Source organism: Rattus norvegicus, chromosome 16, assembly GCF_036323735.1.
Source record: "Rattus norvegicus strain BN/NHsdMcwi chromosome 16, GRCr8, whole genome shotgun sequence".
Lineage (NCBI taxonomy): Eukaryota > Metazoa > Chordata > Mammalia > Rodentia > Muridae > Rattus > Rattus norvegicus.
Window position 1 is genome coordinate 33,021,745 of NC_086034.1, and position 19,395 is coordinate 33,041,139.

The window sequence follows — 19,395 nt, forward strand, 5'->3', positions numbered from 1 at the left end:
AATGAAAATAAAATGCTTAATGAAGCAATTCCTGAAGCTCAAGTAAAACACCTTCTTTCATCCCCTAAATTATTGGCCCATTTATTTTCATTTTATGTATATCTGGTATCTGTGCAAAAATGTAAAACCTCAAACTAGTTGCATAATTATCTAATATTTTTATAATCATATTTTATTACGTCATTGTAGCTGGCATTCAGGTTCTATGTACAAACAGTTGGTTATTACAAACAATTGAGAAGACATAAAAGTAGTTCAGTAGCCAAGTACACTCACTGAGTAATCCTGAGAGTTAAGTTTGGATTCCAGGACCAATATAACAAGCCAGACATCTCACACATGCCTGAAGTACCAGCTTTGATGGATGAAGACAAGAGGATTTTCCAGAGCTTGATTTCTTCTAGCCTTGCTGAGGATGTGAATTCCAGGCTTAGGGAGACCCTGCCTCAAAAGCATAGCTGGAGAGGAATAAAGAAGGATAGTGATAAAGAGGCCTATTCTGGCCTCTGTGCTTGTGCACAGGAATGCACACACATACATGTGCATACATCATATCAACACATATGCACACAAATAAAAAATATTTTGTAGAAAGTTGGAAGAAACCTGTGATGTCAACTAAGTCTCTAGAATTGGTAGAATAAGTAATTTGACAATAACAGGGTAACAGAAACTAAATCTCACTTATCTATTACAACTAGGAAAAGGACATGTGGCTAATTATAATTAATAATCTCAGCTTTCTCACTAAACAAAGTATTTTTTTACAAGTAGATTTATGAGATTTTCACTCATACTGTTTCTGTATACCAGCGGTGGAATTTTGAAATCTGTTGTTCATGTGATGAGATATTAGAGATATTAGAGAATACGAAGACGGTGCCAACCACTTCAGTGTGAACAGACAACATAGATATTTATAGTTAAAAGTCTCTGCCTCTCAAGACAGCAATGCAGTTATACCCTGCCCTTTTTTTAAAAAATTTAACAATAATGGCCATATGTTCAGAGACAATCATTTGTCATTACAAAATAAAATATTGATATGTTATACTTTTTGATAGAGTGTGGCTAGTGCTACCATTATTCTAAGTATTGAAACTATAATGCAACGTGATGATTCTGGAACAATATGTAAGTGCTCAATTTCTTTCCCGACTTCCGAAGAATTACATCCTGTCACTCAAATTTTTCCTTGCTCTCTTCCTCTCTAGTTCGTTGTGTTCAGGACAAACCAAGCTACTTTGCTTATAAATTATACAGGGCAATCCATGTAAGTATAACACATACTTTTTTAACTTATTTAAAATTAATATCTACTATTTTTATTCCAAAGAAAATGTGTTCAAGTAAAAGGAAGCAAGTTAAACACCAAAAGTGAAATTCATTAAATGCAGATATTCTCTGCTTTCTACAACATGTGTACTTAAGACACCTGAGACTTAGAGTATATTGACCTCGTGCAGTTTAGAATCTTAATATTTTTTATTTATTTAAACTGATCATTCAAATGCACCATGACGGCAACAACAGCCTAATGCCTTCCCTGTGTATGACCTGGACAAATAATCATAGTTATTCTGATTCCAGCTGTGCCCTGATCCCAGCTGTGCCCTGATTCAGGGAACTTGGTCAGAATTTTGGTTGTTGTAATCTCCCCAAATTATGAAATGTTAGTAGATTTATACTCAAAAATATTCTGATATAAAGCATTAGATTACGTTGAGTGGCCACCAGATGTCACCATTGTTCCACTTGAAAGACGTTTGAAACTTCCGAGAAGGGAGGCCCCAGGCATCCCATAGCAGTGACAGCAATGTTTAAGTCCTGTGGACCCACAAGCAAATCGCTACTGAGAAGGAAGCCCTTCCATGCTGAACAGGTCTTAAAGTACTGTTTTCTCTACCCACATTTCTGCTGTTTTTAGGATTTTGGCTTCCATAACAAAACTGTCATCAGGATTCTAATCGCCAGAAGTGAAATAGATCTAATGACCATAAGGAAACGTTACAAGGAGAGATTCGGAAAATCCCTCTTTCATGATATCAAAGTAAATCTTCTCTTCATAATTGAATTTACCTCACATATTATTCTTTCTGAGCCATAAATAAAAGCTTCAATTGAAACAACTTGCTGTGGGTATCTAAAAAGCTACATGTCTCACAAGGATGGTTGACTCGAAGAGCTTAGACAGCGTTCAGTGCTTTAACAAACATCAACCTGGAAAAGTCATTGCACCACAGAAATACTGATCTTTGCTTTTAAACAAAATTCTTTATGTAATTGTATAAAATATTCCCTTCCTATGACTGTGGTTCCAGGGTTCCCTTCTGATGTGAAAAGCACAGGACCAGCTGGGTGTGGCAGTTTGCCTGTGATTTCACCTGCAACCCCGACACTAGATCTACTGAGGTTGCAATAGGAGAACCGACACTTCAAGGTCTCCCTCAGCTCCAAAGCAACTTAGAGGCTAGGATCCACTTCTTGAACCCTCTCGAAACACAAGCAAGCAGACAAGCAAGCAAGCAAACAAACAAACAAAAACAAAAAAAAAACAGTATTTTGCCACGGGAATGTATTAACTGCTGCCCAGCACCACTCCTCAAAGCCTCATAGAAAACAAGGCAGCCAGTCAAATAACATCAACTACCAATTTGGAGAAATTTATTACTGAATACGTAAAACTCTACATGACCAAACACTTCACCAATCAGAGGGCAAGGAAATAATTCAAAAACAAACAGGCCAATTTCTTATTCTGGTCTCCCTAAAACATTTTAAATGTCTTCTATAACTTGGCAAAAAAATGAAGTATATGGTCCATCCATGTAATCTGTGGGTGCAGTATAAAATCATTATGTTTAGTTTCTTCAGCAAAGAAAACCAAAATGGTGTTCAGGATGGAGAGAGTAGAGCAGGAGAACCCGCGCCATACTTGAGACTATGTCTCAATTTATACCTTGAAAACTCACATTGTTTTCAAGTGAAACTCCCAGTCCAAGCAAAAACAGTTCAGTTCCTTGTATTATTCAAGACATAACTCCCAGCACCTCAGAGATCGAAGCCATAAATTCCAGAGTGCTTTCGTAGCCTTTGTAGGAGCCAAAATGGCTCTAAGAAATTGATGCATCAGTTAAAATCAACTTTATGTTTTTTTTTAATCTGTGATAAAATGGTTTACTATGCCTTTCTCGAAAACCTAAAGCTGTTAGTGGTGATCAACTTGTACCACTGAGTCAGAACTCAATTTCTAAGTGAATAAGCTAGCTTGTTTATGCTCTTTGTAATTATTTCTAATCATATTGAAGACAAGTTAAAATAACGCGTTGCTAATCTGTGAGTCTTAATTACACAGCCTTATGTAAAGGAGCATTAATACAATAAATGGTTTTTATGAAGATGGATTCTATAATGACATTCGTTCAGCTACCTATTCTGGAATCTTTAGACCTGATGGAAGAAGATAAAAAGAAACATAGTTGCCCTGGTTCTCTACCACCAACACCTGGGAGTGAGACACCTAGAAAGGTCCTGCTGTGGCTGGAAAGCTTGTTTCTCCAGATTCCTACACTGAAACCCTAGCCCTAAGGGGATGGTGCTAGGAGATGGGCATCTGAGAGGTGCTAGGAGATGGGCATCTGAGAATAAAGTCATGAAGATAGAGTCCACAAGTAGGGCTAGTCTCCTTGTTGGGAAGACAAAGCTCCAGGATGTTCCTTTGACCCTCCTGCCATGTCAGGCTGGAGTCAATAAAGAAGTATTCACATAACGCTTTGTCACCTAGATTTCCCATCTGCCCTAACTTAGACATAAACTTCTGATATTTTAAGTCACCTCGATTGTGAAAGCCCCAGTGGACTAAGGTGGATCTTTTTTCACACAGACATAAACAATAACATTTTGCTACCAAAAGAAAGGATTTTATGAAAATAAGACATCCTTTTTATAAAGTACGTTGTGAAATAGAAAAACTGTCTCACATGATTGAATGCCTTTCATTGTTATATGTAACATTAAAGGGCAGATGTTGCTAGCATAAATCTGGTACTCATCCATAATTGATAATATTTTAAATGTATTTCCTGCTATAGGATTTACTGAATTAAACAGTATAAATATTTTCAAATCTTTTGAGACACATTGGCAGTGTCCAGAATCTACACTGATTTACTATAGTAGTGACATTAGTGTGTCAATTACTAAAGCTGAAGAAAAGATTCACTGTAAAACATGTTATTAAACTTTCATCAGCTCTATACAAAGCATATCGTTTCAACTATAGCACAGCACTATTTTAATGTTTCACTTCGAATACTACTTAGAAAATCTTTAGACAAAAAATAGTTTTAGTGAAGGCTAATGGTCCACGAATCTTTTATATTGCAATTATAAAATGTACAGTTGACTTTTAGAAACAGGGAGAGATTTGAGTTTTATGTGCCTTTATTTTTTTCTTTTCAGAATTTTGCTTCAGGGCACTATAAGAAAGCATTGCTTGCCATCTGCGCCGGTGATGTGGAAGACTATTAAAAAGAGGGAGGGTTTGAAGATAATGGAATCTTCTTTATAGACACCAGATATAGACGGCTGAACGTGTGCTGTCATTGACACTGAAACAAAACCATAAAATCATATCTTCTTATATCTCTACAATTATTCTGAGACAAAAATAAATCTACTATTGAAAATATGTAATCCTGGATTTGTAGCCCTTATTCAATTAGTAACTAATTAAACTGTATATGGTGGGATAAGAAAAGCATTGCATTGGACTCGATTTTATTTAAATATGAACTGTCAGTTCCTACAATAAGAAAATCTGATCATAACTGTCTTAATATCAGTTTGGAATCTATAAAATTGAAGCATCTGACCACTTTCAGTGTGACCACCCTCCATGTGTGACAACCCTCAATGTGTGTCCACCGTCAGTGTGCGTCCACCGTCAGTGTGTGTCCACTCTCAGTGTGTGACCATCCTCAAAGGTATTTTCTGGACTCAGGTTATCCCACCATCAATGGAGGAGTGCTCCTCTTTCTCCACATCCTTGCCAACATGTGATGTCACCTGAGGTTTTGATCTTAGCCATTCTGACTGGTGTAAGGTAGAATCTCAGGGTTGTTTTGATTTTCATTTCTCTGATCACTAAGAAATTTGAACATTTCTTTAGTGCTTCTCAGCCATTTGAGATTCCTCTATTGTGAATTCTCAGTTTACTTCTATACCTCATTTTTTGACTGAGTTGTTTGATTTTTTGGTTGTAAACTTCTTGTGTTCTTTATATATTTTGGATATTAACCCTCTATCAGATGTGGGATCAGTGAAAAAATTTTCCCAATCCGTAGGATGCCAATTTGTCCTTTGCCCTACAGAAGCTTTCCAGTTTTGTGAGGTCCCGTTTATCAATTCTTGATCTTAGAGTGTGAGCCATTGGAGTTCTGTTTAGGAAATTTTTGAATGTGACAATGAGTTCAAGGTTCTTTGCCACTTTCTCTTCTATTAGATTCAGTTAATCTGGTTTGTGCTGACATCCTTGATCGACTTGGACTTAAGCTTTGTGCATTGTGATAAATACGAATCTATTTTCATTTTTCTACATGCAGACAGCCAGTTGGACCAGCACCATTTATTGAAGATGCTTTCTTTTTTCCATTGTATATTTTTGGCTTCTTTGTCAAAGATCAAGTGTGCATAATTCTATTCCATTGATCAAACTGTCTGTCTCTGTTCCAGTACCATGCAGTTTTTATCACTATTGCTCTGTAGTATAGCTTGAGGTCAGGGATGGTGATTCCCCCAGTCATTCTTTTATTATTAAGAATTATTTTCACGGGAAGTCCCACACCCGCGGATCCCGGCCCGCAGCAGCTCTCTGCTCCCAGACCCGGTGAGAGAGAGACCCAACCCCCTGGTCAGGTGGGCACTCCTGAGGCTGCAGAGCGGAAGAGACCACCAACTCTGCTCACCCCTGCCCACATCCCTGGCCCAAGAGGAAACTGTATAAGGCCTCTGGGCTCCCGTGGGGGAGGGCCCAGGAGCGGCAGGACCCCTGTGCCTGAGACACCGCCGGAACCTGAAAGAAACAGACCGGATAAACAGTTCTCTGCACCCAAATCCCGTGGGAGGGAGAGCTAAACCTTCAGAGAGGCAGACAAGCCTGGGAAACCAGAAGTGACTGCTCCCTGCACACACATCTCGGACGCCAGAGGAAAAAGCCAAAGACCATCTGGAACCCTGGTGCACTGAAGCTCCCGGAAGGGGCGGCACAGGTCTTCCTGGTTGCTGCCGCTGGAGAGAGCCCCTGGGCAGCACCCCACGAGCGAACCTGAGCCTCGGGACCACAGGTAAGACCAAATTTTCTGCTGCAAGAAAGCTGCCTGGTGAGCTTGGGACACAGGAAAGCAGAATTTCTCTAGGACCGGGCACGTTCTGTGTTTACCGGAAGTCCCACACCCGCGGATCCCGGCCCGCAGCAGCTCTCTGCTCCCAGACCAGGTGAGAGAGAGACCCAACCGCCTGGTCAGGTGGGCACTCCTGAGGCTGCAGAGCGGAAGAGACCACCAACTCTGCTCACCCCTGCCCACATCCCTGGCCCAAGAGGAAACTGTATAAGGCCTCTGGGCTCCCGTGGGGAAGGGCCCAGGAGCGGCAGGACCCCTGTGCCTGAGACACCGCCGGAACCTGAAAGAAACAGACCGGATAAACAGTTCTCTGCACCCAAATCCCCTGGGAGGGAGAGCTAAACCTTCAGAGAGGCAGACAAGCCTGGGAAACCAGAAGTGACTGCTCCCTGCACACACATCTCGGACGCCAGAGGAAAAAGCCAAAGACCATCTGGAACCCTGGTGCACTGAAGTTCCCGGAAGGGGCGGCACAGGTCTTCCTGGTTGCTGCCGCTGCAGAGAGCCCGTGGGCAGCACCCCACGAGCGAACCTGAGCCTCGGGACCACAGGTAAGACCAAATTTTCTGCTGCAAGAAAGCTGCCTGGTGAACTCAAGACACAGGACCACAGGAACAGCTGAAGACCTGTAGAGAGGAAAAACTACACGCCAGAAAGCAGAACACTCTGTCCCCATAACTGACTGAAAGAGAGGAAAACAGGTCCACAGCACTCCTGTCACACAGGCTTATAGGACAGTCTAGCCACTGTCAGAAATAGCAGAACAAAGTAACACTAGAGATAATCTGATGGCGAGAGGCAAGCGCAGGAACCCAAGCAACAGAAACCAAGACTACATGCCATCATCGGAGCCCAATTCTCCCACCAAAACAAACATGGAATATCCAAACACACCAGAAAAGCAAGATCTAGTTACAAAATCATATTTGATCATGATGCTGGAGGACTTCAAGAAAGACATGAACACACTTAGGGAAACACAGGAAAACATTAATAAACAAGTAAAAGCCTACAGAGAGGAATCGCAAAAATCCCTGAAAGAATTCCAGGAAAACACAATCAAACAGTTGAAGGAATTAAAAATGGAAATAGAAGCAATCAAGAAAGAACACATGGAAACAACCCTGGATATAGAAAACCAAAAGAAGAGACAAGGAGCTGTAGATACAAGCCTCACCAACAGAATTCAAGAGATGGAAGAGAGAATCTCAGGAGCAGAAGATTCCATAGAAATCATTGACTCAACTGTCAAAGATAATGTAAAGCGGAAAAAGCTACTGGTCCAAAACATACAGGAAATCCAGGACTCAATGAGAAGATCAAACCTAAGGATAATAGGTATAGAAGAGAGTGAAGACTCCCAGCTCAAAGGACCAGTAAATATCTTCAACAAAATCATAGAAGAAAACTTCCCTAACCTAAAAAAAGAGATACCCATAGACATACAAGAAGCCTACAGAACTCCAAATAGATTGGACCAGAAAAGAAACACCTCCCGTCACATAATTGTCAAAACACCAAACGCACAAAATAAAGAAAGAATATTAAAAGCAGTAAGGGAAAAAGGTCAAGTAACATATAAAGGGAGACCTATCAGAATCACACCAGACTTCTCGCCAGAAACTATGAAGGCCAGAAGATCCTGGACTGATGTCATACAGACCCTAAGAGAACACAAATGCCAGCCCAGGTTACTGTATCCAGCAAAACTCTCAATTAACATTGATGGAGAAACCAAGATATTCCATGACAAAACCAAATTTACACAATATCTTTCTACAAATCCAGCACTACAAAGGATAATAAATGGTAAAGCCCAACATAAGGAGGCAAGCTATACCCTAGAAGAAGCAAGAAACTAATCGTCTTGGCAACAAAACAAAGAGAATGAAAGCACACAAACATAACCTCACATCCAAATATGAATATAAAGGGAAGCAATAATCACTATTCCTTAATATCTCTCAATATCAATGGCCTCAACTCCCCAATAAAAAGACATAGATTAACAAACTGGATACGCAATGAGGACCCTGCATTCTGCTGCCTACAGGAAACACACCTCAGAGACAAAGACATACACTACCTCAGAGTGAAAGGCTGGAAAACAACTTTCCAAGCAAATGGTCAGAAGAAGCAAGCTGGAGTAGCCATTCTAATATCAAATAAAATCAATTTCCAACTAAAAGTCATCAAAAAAGATAAGGAAGGACACTTCATATTCATCAAAGGAAAAATCCACCAAGATGAACTCTCAATCCTAAATATCTATGCCCCAAATACAAGGGCACCTACATACGTAAAAGAAACCTTACTAAAGCTCAAAACACACATTGCACCTCACACAATAATAGTGGGAGACTTCAACACCCCACTCTCATCAATGGACAGATCATGGAAACAGAAATTAAACAGTGATGTCGACAGACTAAGAGAAGTCATGAGCCAAATGGACTTAACGGATATTTATAGAACATTCTATCCTAAAGCAAAAGGATATACCTTCTTCTCAGCTCCTCATGGTACTTTCTCCAAAATTGACCATATAATTGGTCAAAAAACGGGCCTCAACAGGTACAGAAAGATAGAGATAATCCCATGCATGCTATCGGACCACCACGGCCTAAAACTGGTCTTCAATAACAATAAGGGAAGAATGCCCACATACACGTGGAAATTGAACAATGCTCTACTCAATGATAACCTGGTCAAGGAAGAAATAAAGAAAGAAATTAAAAACTTCTTAGAATTTAACGAAAATGAAGATACAACATACCCAAACTTATGGGACACAATGAAAGCTGTGCTAAGAGGAAAACTCATAGCGCTGAGTGCCTGCAGAAAGAAACAGGAAAGAGCATATGTCAGCAGCTTGACAGCACACCTAAAAGCTCTAGAACAAAAAGAAGCAAATACACCCAGGAGGAGTAGAAGGCAGGAAATAATCAAACTCAGAGCTGAAATCAACCAAGTAGAAACAAAAAGGACCATAGAAAGAATCAACAGAACCAAAAGTTGGTTCTTTGAGAAAATCAACAAGATAGATAAACCCTTAGCCAGACTAACGAGAGGACACAGAGAGTGTGTCCAAATTAACAAAATTAGAAATGAAAAGGGACACATAACTACAGATTCAGAAATTCAAAAAATCATCAGATCTTACTATAAAAACCTATATTCAACAAAATTTGAAAATCTTCAGGAAATGGACAATTTCCTAGACAGATACCAGGTATCGAAGTTAAATCAGGAACAAATTAACCAGTTAAACAACCCCATAACTCCTAAGGCAATAGAAGCAGTCATTAAAGGTCTCCCAACCAAAAAGAGCCCAGGTCCAGACGGGTTTAGTGCAGAATTCTATCAAACCTTCATAGAAGACCTCATACCAATATTATCCAAACTATTCCACAAAATTGAAACAGATGGAGCACTACCGAATTCCTTCTACGAAGCCACAATTACTCTTATACCTAAACCACACAAAGACACAACAAAGAAAGAGAACTTCAGACCAATTTCCCTTATGAATATCGACGCAAAAATACTCAATAAAATTCTGGCAAACCGAATTCAAGAGCACATCAAAACAATCATCCACCATGATCAAGTAGGCTTCATCCCAGGCATGCAGGGATGGTTTAATATACGGAAAACCATCAACGTGATCCATCATATAAACAAACTGAAAGAACAAAACCACATGATCATTTCATTAGATGCTGAGAAAGCATTTGACAAAATTCAACACCCCTTCATGATAAAAGTCCTGGAAAGAATAGGAATTCAAGGCCCATACCTAAACATAGTAAAAGCCATATACAGCAAACCAGTTGCTAACATTAAACTAAATGGAGAGAAACTTGAAGCAATCACACTAAATTCAGGGACTAGACAAGGCTGCCCACTCTCTCCCTACTTATTCAATATAGTTCTTGAAGTTCTAGCCAGAGCAATCAGACAACAAAAGGAGATCAAGGGGATACAGATCGGAAAAGAAGAAGTCAAAATATCACTATTTGCAGATGACATGATAGTATATTTAAGTGATCCCAAAAGTTCCACCAGAGAACTACTAAAGCTGATAAACAACTTCAGCAAAGTGGCTGGGTATAAAATTAACTCAAATAAATCAGTTGCCTTCCTCTATACAAAAGAGAAACAAGCCGAGAAAGAAATTAGGGAAACGACACCCTTCATAATAGACCCAAATAATATAAAGTACCTCGGTGTGACTTTAACCAAGCAAGTAAAAGATCTCTACAATAAGAACTTCAAGACACTGAGGAAAGAAATTGAAGAAGACCTCAGAAGATGGAAAGATCTCCCATGCTCATGGATTGGCAGGATTAATATAGTAAAAATGGCCATTTTACCAAAAGCAATCTACAGATTCAATGCAATCCCCATCAAAATACCAATCCAATTCTTCAAAGAGTTAGACAGAACAATTTGCAAATTCATCTGGAATAACAAAAAACCCAGGATAGCTAAAGCTATCCTCAACAATAAAAGGACTTCAGGGGGAATCACTATCCCTGAACTCATGCAGTATTACAGAGCAATAGTGATAAAAACTGCATGGTATTCGTACAGAGACAGACAGATAGACCAATGGAATAGAATTGAAGACCCAGAAATGAACCCACACACCTATGGTCACTTGATTTTTGACAAAGGAGCCAAAACCATCCAATGGGAAAAAGATAGCATTTTCAGCAAATGGTGCTGGTTCAACTGGAGGGCAACATGTAGAAGAATGCAGATCGATCCATGCTTATCACCCTGTACAAAGCTTAAGTCCAAGTGGATCAAGGACCTCCACATCAAACCAGACACACTCAAACTAATAGAAGAAAAACTAGGGAAGCATCTGGAACACATGGGCACTGGAAAAAATTTCCTGAACAAAACACCAATGGCTTATGCTCTAAGATCAAGAATCGACAAATGGGATCTCATAAAACTGCAAAGCTTCTGTAAGGCAAAGGACACGGTGGTTAGGACAAAACGGCAACCAACAGATTGGGAAAAGATCTTTACCAATCCTACAACAGATAGAGGCCTTATATCCAAAATATACAAAGAACTCAAGAAGTTAGACCGCAGGGAAACAAATAACCCTATTAAAAAATGGGGTTCAGAGCTAAACAAAGAATTCACAGCTGAGGAATGCCGAATGGCTGAGAAACACCTAAAGAAATGTTCAACATCCTTAGTCATAAGGGAAATGCAAATCAAAACAACCCTGAGATTTCACCTCACACCAGTGAGAATGGCTAAGATCAAAAACTCAGGTGACAGCAGATGCTGGCGAGGATGTGGAGAAAGAGGAACACTCCTCCATTGTTGGTGGGATTGCAGACTGGTAAAACCATTCTGGAAATCAATCTGGAGGTTCCTCAGAAAATTGGACATTGAACTGCCTGAGGATCCAGCTATACCTCTCTTGGGCATATACCCAAAAGATGCCTCAACATATAAAAGAGACACGTGCTCCACTATGTTCATCGCAGCCTTATTTATAATAGCCAGAAAATGGAAAGAACCGAGATGCCCTTCAACAGAGGAATGGATACAGAAAATGTGGTACATCTACACAATGGAATATTACTCAGCTATCAAAAACAACGAGTCTATGAAATTCGTAGGCAAATGGTTGGAACTGGAAAATATCATCCTGAGTGAGCTAGCCCAATCACAGAAAGACATACATGGTATGCACTCATTGATAAGTGGCTATTAGCCCAAATGCTTGAATTACCCTAGATCCCTAGAACAAACGAAACTCAAGACGGATGATCAAAATGTGAATGCTTCACTCCTTCTTTAAATGAGGAAAAAGAATACCCTTGGCTGGGAAGGGAGAGGCAAAGATTAAAACAGAGACTGAAGGAACACCCATTCAGAGCCTGCCCCACAGGTGGCCCATACATATACAGCCACCCAATTGGACAAGATGGATGAAGCAAAGAAGTGCAGACCGACAGGAGCCGGATGTAGATCGCTCCTGAGAGACACAGCCAGAATACAGCAAATACAGAGGCGAATGCCAGCAGCAAACTACTGAGCTGAGAATAGGTCCCCCGTTGAAGGAATCAGAGAAAGAACTGGAAGAGCTTGAAGGGGCTCGAGACCCCAAAAGTACAACAATGTCAAGCAACCAGAGCTTCCAGGGACTAAGCCACTACCTAAAGACTATATATGGACTGACCCTGGACTCTGACCCCATAGGTAGCAATGAATATCCTAGTAAGAGCACCAGTGGAAGGGGAAGCCCTGGGTCCTGCTAAGACTGAACCCCCAGTGAACTAGACTATGGGGGGAGGGCGGCAATGGGGGGAGGGTTGGGAGGGGAACACCCATAAGGAAGGGGAGGGGGGAGGGGGATTTTGCCCGGAAACCGGGAAAGGGAATAACACTTGAAATGTATATAAGAAATACTCAAGTTAATAAAAAAAAATAAATAAAAAAAAAAGAATTATTTTCACTATTCTGAGTTTTTTCCATGTAAATTGAGAGTTGCTCTTTCCATGTCTTTGAAGAATTGTGTTGGAATATTGATGGAGACTGCATTGAACCTGCAGATCGATTTTGGTAGGATGGACATTTTTAGTATGTTAATTCTACAAATCGATGAACTTGGGAGATCTCTCCATTTTCTGAGGTCTTCTTTGACTTCCTTCTTGAAAAACTTAAAATTCTTGGCACACTGATCTTTCACTTGTTTAGTTAGTGTTACTCCAATACATTTTATATTATTACATCTCTTGTGAAGGGTGTTATTTCCCTAATTTCTTTCTCAGCCCAGTTACATTTGTATAAAGGAAGGCTACTGATTTGTTGGAGTTAGTTTTATATCAGGCCACTTTGTGGAAGTTGTTTATCAGTGGTAGGTGTTCTCTGGTAGAATTTTGGGGGTTGCTTTTGCATATCATCATATCATCTGCAAATAGTGATACCTTGACTTTTTCTTTGTCAATTTGTGTCCCCTTGATCTCATTTTGCTGTCTTATTGCTCTGACTAGAACATCAAGTACTATACAGAATAGATATGAGGAGATGTTGCTGTACAATTATAAAAAATGCTGTCTTTTACCCCCACTAGGTCCGGCACTGTAGTGCCCCAAGATATATGGTAGATATCTTCATCTCAGTCAGCAAAGCATCTCACCTGCTCTGCTCCATCCCATATCACACTGCCAAAGGCTTCTCTCTGAGACTGGCAACAATCTCTCTACCTATCTAGTTCCCAAGTCAGGTTGCCTCCATGCCAGAAATATACATCTCAATTCCATGCCAGTCCAGTGTCTCCATCACCACAAATTCTCTTAAATGTAAATTAATAAAGAGCCATAAGAAAGAACACACAGCACAATAACCTCTGATCCAATTGATAAGACATAATTGCCCACCTAAACATTAAAAGCCATGTACACATCATCCCTTCAGAATATTCATGCCCACAGCTCCCTTCTCCAAAAACCGTGGGAGAGAGAGCTCATCACCCAGACATGTGGGCAATCCTGAGACTGCAGGGCAGGAGAGACCGCCACTTCTGCCCACCTTTGCCCACATCCCTGGCCCAAGAGGAATCTGTATAAGGCCTCTAGGCACAGGAAGATAGGGGCAGTCAAGCTGCAGGAGCTCTGTGGTCCAGACTGCACCCAGATCTGAACAGACTGGGTCAAACAGCTCCTTGCACCCAAATCTCGTGGGAGGAAGAGCTAGACCTTCAGAAGGACAGACATGTGGAAAGTCACAATAGCATTTGCCATTACAAGATGGCGCCGGCTTCCACTGTGCTCCACGTGGAAAGTCGCGATAGCATTTGCCATTTCAAGATGGTGCTGGCTTCTGCTGTGGACATAGCCCGACTTCCTTTCAGGAAACTAGCTGTGTGCGCATGTGCAAGAGTGTGTTCGCGCCAAGTCTTTGCCCACCCTGGGGCGTGCCAGTGAGACCATGGGTAAGCAACCAATCAGGCGTGGACATGCCGTGTTAGGGTTTTATAAGCAGCGCCTTTCTGGGCCCCGGCTCTCTCCTCTTCAAGATGCAATAAACGCTTTGCTGCAGAAGGATCCTGGTGTCCGCGCGTTGTTCTTGCTGGCGAGATGTTGGGCGCACGATATTTGGTGCCGAAACCCGGGACAAACGCCTCACCATCGCCAGCACCAAGGAGAGCCTCCGCTCACGAAGAGGGTCCAGAACTCCAGGTTGAGAGGTAAGCTCTGAGAGGCATGTTTGGTCTTGATACAACATGTCAGAAACAGAGCACGGTGAAAGCTTTAAGAAGGAAAGGTACACCTAAGAAAAAAGACCCTTCCAAGGACCTTGGATCCGAGGAAGCGAGTGATAAGGGAAAGGACGCCCTGGGAGAGAAACAGAGGAAGGAGAAGAAAACCCCGAAAAAAAACCTTTATCCGGTAGAGGAGTTAGAGGCTTTGGGGCTTGATAGTTCAGAAACAGACGAGCTTAGCCCCTCTGAGGAAGAGGATTTAGAAGATGAGGCAGCTCGCTATGAAGAAGAAAGATATGGGCCTAGGTGGAGAGCCACTGTGAAGAAACCGAAAGTTATGGATCCTTTGTGGGCAAGGCTGGTAATTTTGTTTATTTTTTTCTTTGTGTGGGAAGCCGTTACAGCCGTTAGGACAGGTCAGAGGGTCCTTGCAGAGCAACAAGAAAGTATGTCAGAGGGAGAAAAGGTCTCCAAAGAAAAAAAGAAAAGAAAAGGAGATAAAAGGAACACAGTATTTTGGGAGAAAAAATTTTGTCTTTGTGCTTGTAAAAGGTGTGCTTAGGCTCTGGAAACTTCACAGAGTCATACCGATCAGATTTGATAGAGGTAGACCGCCTGAAAAATTTATTCAGGAGAATCAAACAAAAAGATATCTCAATTCTATCTAAGGAAACAGGTCTAAATTGAGATAATATTTTTATGGAATTCTTACTCTAGAAACCAGGCTTCTAAAAGAATTTAAGGCAATGTCTCTTTGTTGAGGTATTGGAGACCGCACCATCATGCGTTCATATGTAGGTATTGGCAGTCAAACTTGGTAGCATGAAGGATAGACTTGGTGTTTTGGAGACTGGATTTTGGAGACTAGATTGTTGGAGGTTGAGTTTTGCTTTCCAATGTTGTGGTTTGCCCTGAAGTTATCTGTATTTTAATGCTAATTCCACTGCCCCAAGAACACCGCCTAGTCACGTACTCAGAACTCAGGTGACCTTGTGGTTGTGCTCTGGTGTTACAAGGAGAACTTAAGGATTGTGATTAAGGATTGCCAGTGTTGCATTGACTAACTAAACTTATTTATAATTGAGAAAAAAATCAAACAGGTAGAGATTGTTATAGGATTTACAAAGGATTGATGAGGTTTTAGAACTTGTGAGAGCATTACAGCCAGTTTGCTTACTCCAACTGCCATTTCAAGACAGATTTAGAAGATTGATTTTATACAATTTGTTTACGTCATAGCGATTGTGAGTTTTCATTTTGTGAGCTTGCTTATAATTTTAGAGAGCCCATGAAGTGATATCATTAATAATTTTTACAAAAGAATGGCTAATAGCCTTATATTATGTAATTTTGTTGCTTCTTCAATGTAAGAAGTTAGAACTTTGAATCTTTCAGTGTATATGGAAATTTTTACTATAAATCTTTGCTCTCAAAATGAGCTTTAATATTTGGGGAGTAGCTGTTACACTACTCCAGAAAAGAATATTTGAAACTAATTTTAAGCTACTAAGGATATGTTAATAGGCTAAGTAACTCACCTTACCAGAGGACTTAGGTCTTTCTTTGCTATCCACATTGGAGATAAAGCTTCAGTTGTGTTAATACAGAATTGTAGGCTAGAGTCATGGAAGTATTTTAAAAAGAAACTGTATATTTGTGCATACAACCCATAGGAAATGCGCTTACTCTATTTATAGGTGGTTCATCTAATGAAAAGGCTACATGTATGATTCGATCACTTGTTTATTCTCTTGAGTTTCTGCTGCTTCAGCACAGATTATTAAATTTTGTGCTTTAGCCACTGGTTTTAAATCAAGCTTTCAATTCTTATACTGATAGCCAATGTGTGGCTTGTGGTTTACAATTGATTTCAATTACTTAATGCTTTACTAGAGACAAGTTTTCTACATGAAATCAGTGAGTGATGATTTCAGTATAAATGTCTGACAACTCACTGTCCTTTCAGTGCTCTGGCTCAGGCAACTAAACAAAACCATAGACCCAGCTCTTTGAAAATGGTAATGGAGTTGATAACACACCCTTATGAAAAGAGGAAGACTCCATTTGCTTACTTTAAATTCCCAGCCTCACCCTGCCAACTCAGGGATTTCTAGTACAACTGAATCTGGACAATATTTACAGGATTTGGCATTTCTAATTAATGCTTATGTTTAGGTAAATAAAGTTTTTGAGGTGCTAGAGAGATGGCTTAGTGGTTAAGAACACTAAATACTGTTCCTTTGTAGGCCATTTGAGAACTCAAACTGGATTGCCTAGACCCCTTAACGAGGGAGGACAATGATACTAGACAGTTTATATCTTAATAAATAAAAAGGGGAAGTTATCCCTGTATGCTATACAATTATTTAATAATACTCTTTTTATTTCAATTTTAAAATTTGGATGCCAAGGTTTATGGCACCCGTCAACTAGGCATACTTCTGCCTAGGTGAAATAGAAAGATCCACATATTGACATGATCCTGTCCAGATATTTTATATGGGGAAGAGGGAATGCTTGTGTTTTTTCTACAGGATGCTACAAGAGTATGCCAGCTGCCAGAGGTGGTTGCTGAGACTTGCTGATCCTGGGAGCATAAAGATTCAGCTCTTGTGGTTCGGGTCCCTGGAGTCATTCCTCTGCCCTGAGAGGAAGATGGAGGATTCCCCCTCATCTTTTCTCATCACAGAAATTCTGGCGTTGCTGCAGTCATTGTGTCCCGTCCCATCGTGGCCTGCGCTCCGACCCTCTGTGCACTGCTGCTTTCTGGAGAAGCTGGACTCCAGCTGTTACCCCTGCCCCCCTCATTCCCCTGGTGACTCTTGCTGCCTTAACTGGTGTTGTCATTTTGCAGTCTGTAGCTTCACAGAAATGTCACCTGTGTTAAGCTGCTGTGGACTGGGGAACTCTGCCCTGGTTGTGCAGATCTCAGACATGGTTCCATTGCCTGCTGGTTGTTCCAGAGAAGAATGACCGATCCTAAACTGTCCTGGGAAAGACCTTGTTACTTTCGCTGCTATTGTGGCAGCCATTACTGCTGCAGCCATTGTGTCTGCAGTGTCTAGAGTTACCCTCCCCCAATCTATTGTTAGGCAAGCACAGTGGGTGAACTTTCTGGAGTAGTTGCTAACAATTGGGAATTCTAAATTTTATTATAGGAGTGGCTTGACTACGGCCCTTGGTGTTAGCAGCTGAGGAGAACCAGATGAGGTGCCCACTACTTATCGGGAGTGGCTCTGTTTGGTGCAGCCCTATGCTGTGGATTAGTGTTCATGCTATGGTTGGTTTGCAAACTCAGATCTCAACAGAAACGTGACAAGGTCATTGTCACTCAAGCACTTGTGGCCATTGAACAAGGGGCCTCCCCTGGAATTTGGTTATCTATGCTCAGGAATTAGTCGGTATCTGAGTTCTCTGCTCTTGCACCCCATGGATTTGTGGATCCACTGTACTGGGATGATAGAGACTCAATGATTCTTTGATCAGTCCTTCTACATCGCTGAGGTTTCCTCATTGCACGCGATATGCTGATCATGATTTCCCCACTAACTCATTTTCTGGCTGGCCTCTTTTGTAGAGTTCGCCCTAGGTCGTTTAGCAGTTACTGTCACACAGCACTGCAGTATCCAGAGACGGGCAACTTTCCTCATGCACAGACCAATCTAAGACATGGGGCCCAGTGGCGATAGGGTTACCCTACGACGGATAAGGCTGTGACATTAGAGGAACGACCTAAGACAGGAGCCACAGCAGATGGACGTAACTGCAGAGGCCTAGACCAGCCTCATTCTAGTAAAACAGAAAGGGGGAGATGTGGAAAGCCGTAATAGAATTCGCCATTACAAGATGGCGCTGGCTTCCACTGCGCCAGCCCGACTTCCTTTCAGGAAACAAGTTGTGTGCGCATGTGCAAGAGTGTGTTTGCGCCAAGTCTTTGCCCATCCCGGGGAGTGCCAGTGAGATCATGGGTAAGCAACCAATCAGGCATGGATGCGCCGTGCTAGGGTTTTATAAGCAGCGCCTTTCTGGGCCCCGGCTCTCTCCTCTTCAAGATGCAATAAACGCTTCGCTGCAGAAGGATCCTGGTGTCCACGTGTCATTCTTGCTGGCGAGACGGTGGGCGCGCAACACAGACACACCTGGGAAACTAGAGGAGACTACTCTCTGCCCAAATTTCTGACTATAGAGGAAAACAACTAGCACACAGGGACCCAGAGGTAGGGGCAAGCCCTTCAGGTTGCTACCCTCATGGAGAGCTGAAACCCAGCCCAGGAGCAACTTCAGGCCCGAGACCAGAGACTTATCTTACCAACGTTTCTGTCAAAAGTGACCTGCCTATTGGACTCAGGACACACGTCCAAAGGAACAGCTGAAAGCCAGTGGACAGAAACAACTACACATCTGAGAACAGAACACTCTGTTCCCATAATTGGCTAAAAGAAAACAGGAAAACAAGTCCACAGCACTCCTGACACACAGGACTATAATAGGAAGGTCAAGCCACTGTCAGAGCAAAACAAGGTAACACCAGAGACAACCTGATGGCGAAAGGCAAGCGCAAGAACCCAAGCAACAGAAAACAAGACTACATGACATCATAAGAGCCCAATTCTCCCACCAAAGCAAACACTGAATATCCAAACACACAAGAAAAGCAAGATCTAGATTTAAAATCACATTTGATCATGATGATGGAGGACATTAAGAAAGACATAAAGAACTCCCTTAGAGAAATGCAGGAAAACACAAGTACAC

The 19,395-nt window shown here is 41.4% G+C and overlaps 1 protein-coding gene across 6 annotated transcripts in view; it reads left to right on the forward strand.

Moving 5' to 3' along the window:
• Palldl1 (palladin-like 1) overlaps positions 1 to 19,395 on the forward strand; it is a 169,368-nt gene that overhangs the window by 36,493 nt on the left and 113,480 nt on the right. The window contains exons 3-5 of one of the 6 annotated variants that reach the window (XM_039095182.2): positions 1,215 to 1,273; positions 1,928 to 2,050; positions 4,462 to 4,475. The exons of 2 other annotated variants lie outside the window; for them this stretch is intronic. In XM_039095182.2, coding sequence (XP_038951110.2) covers positions 1,215 to 1,254 — 40 coding nt within the window. In that variant the 3' untranslated portion in view covers positions 1,255 to 1,273; positions 1,928 to 2,050; positions 4,462 to 4,475. Of the gene's footprint in view, positions 1 to 1,214; positions 1,274 to 1,927; positions 2,051 to 4,461; positions 4,760 to 19,395 lie in introns of those variants that run through there. 3 more of the 6 variants (XM_039095181.2, XM_063275969.1, XM_039095178.2) reach the window with 3 other exon arrangements.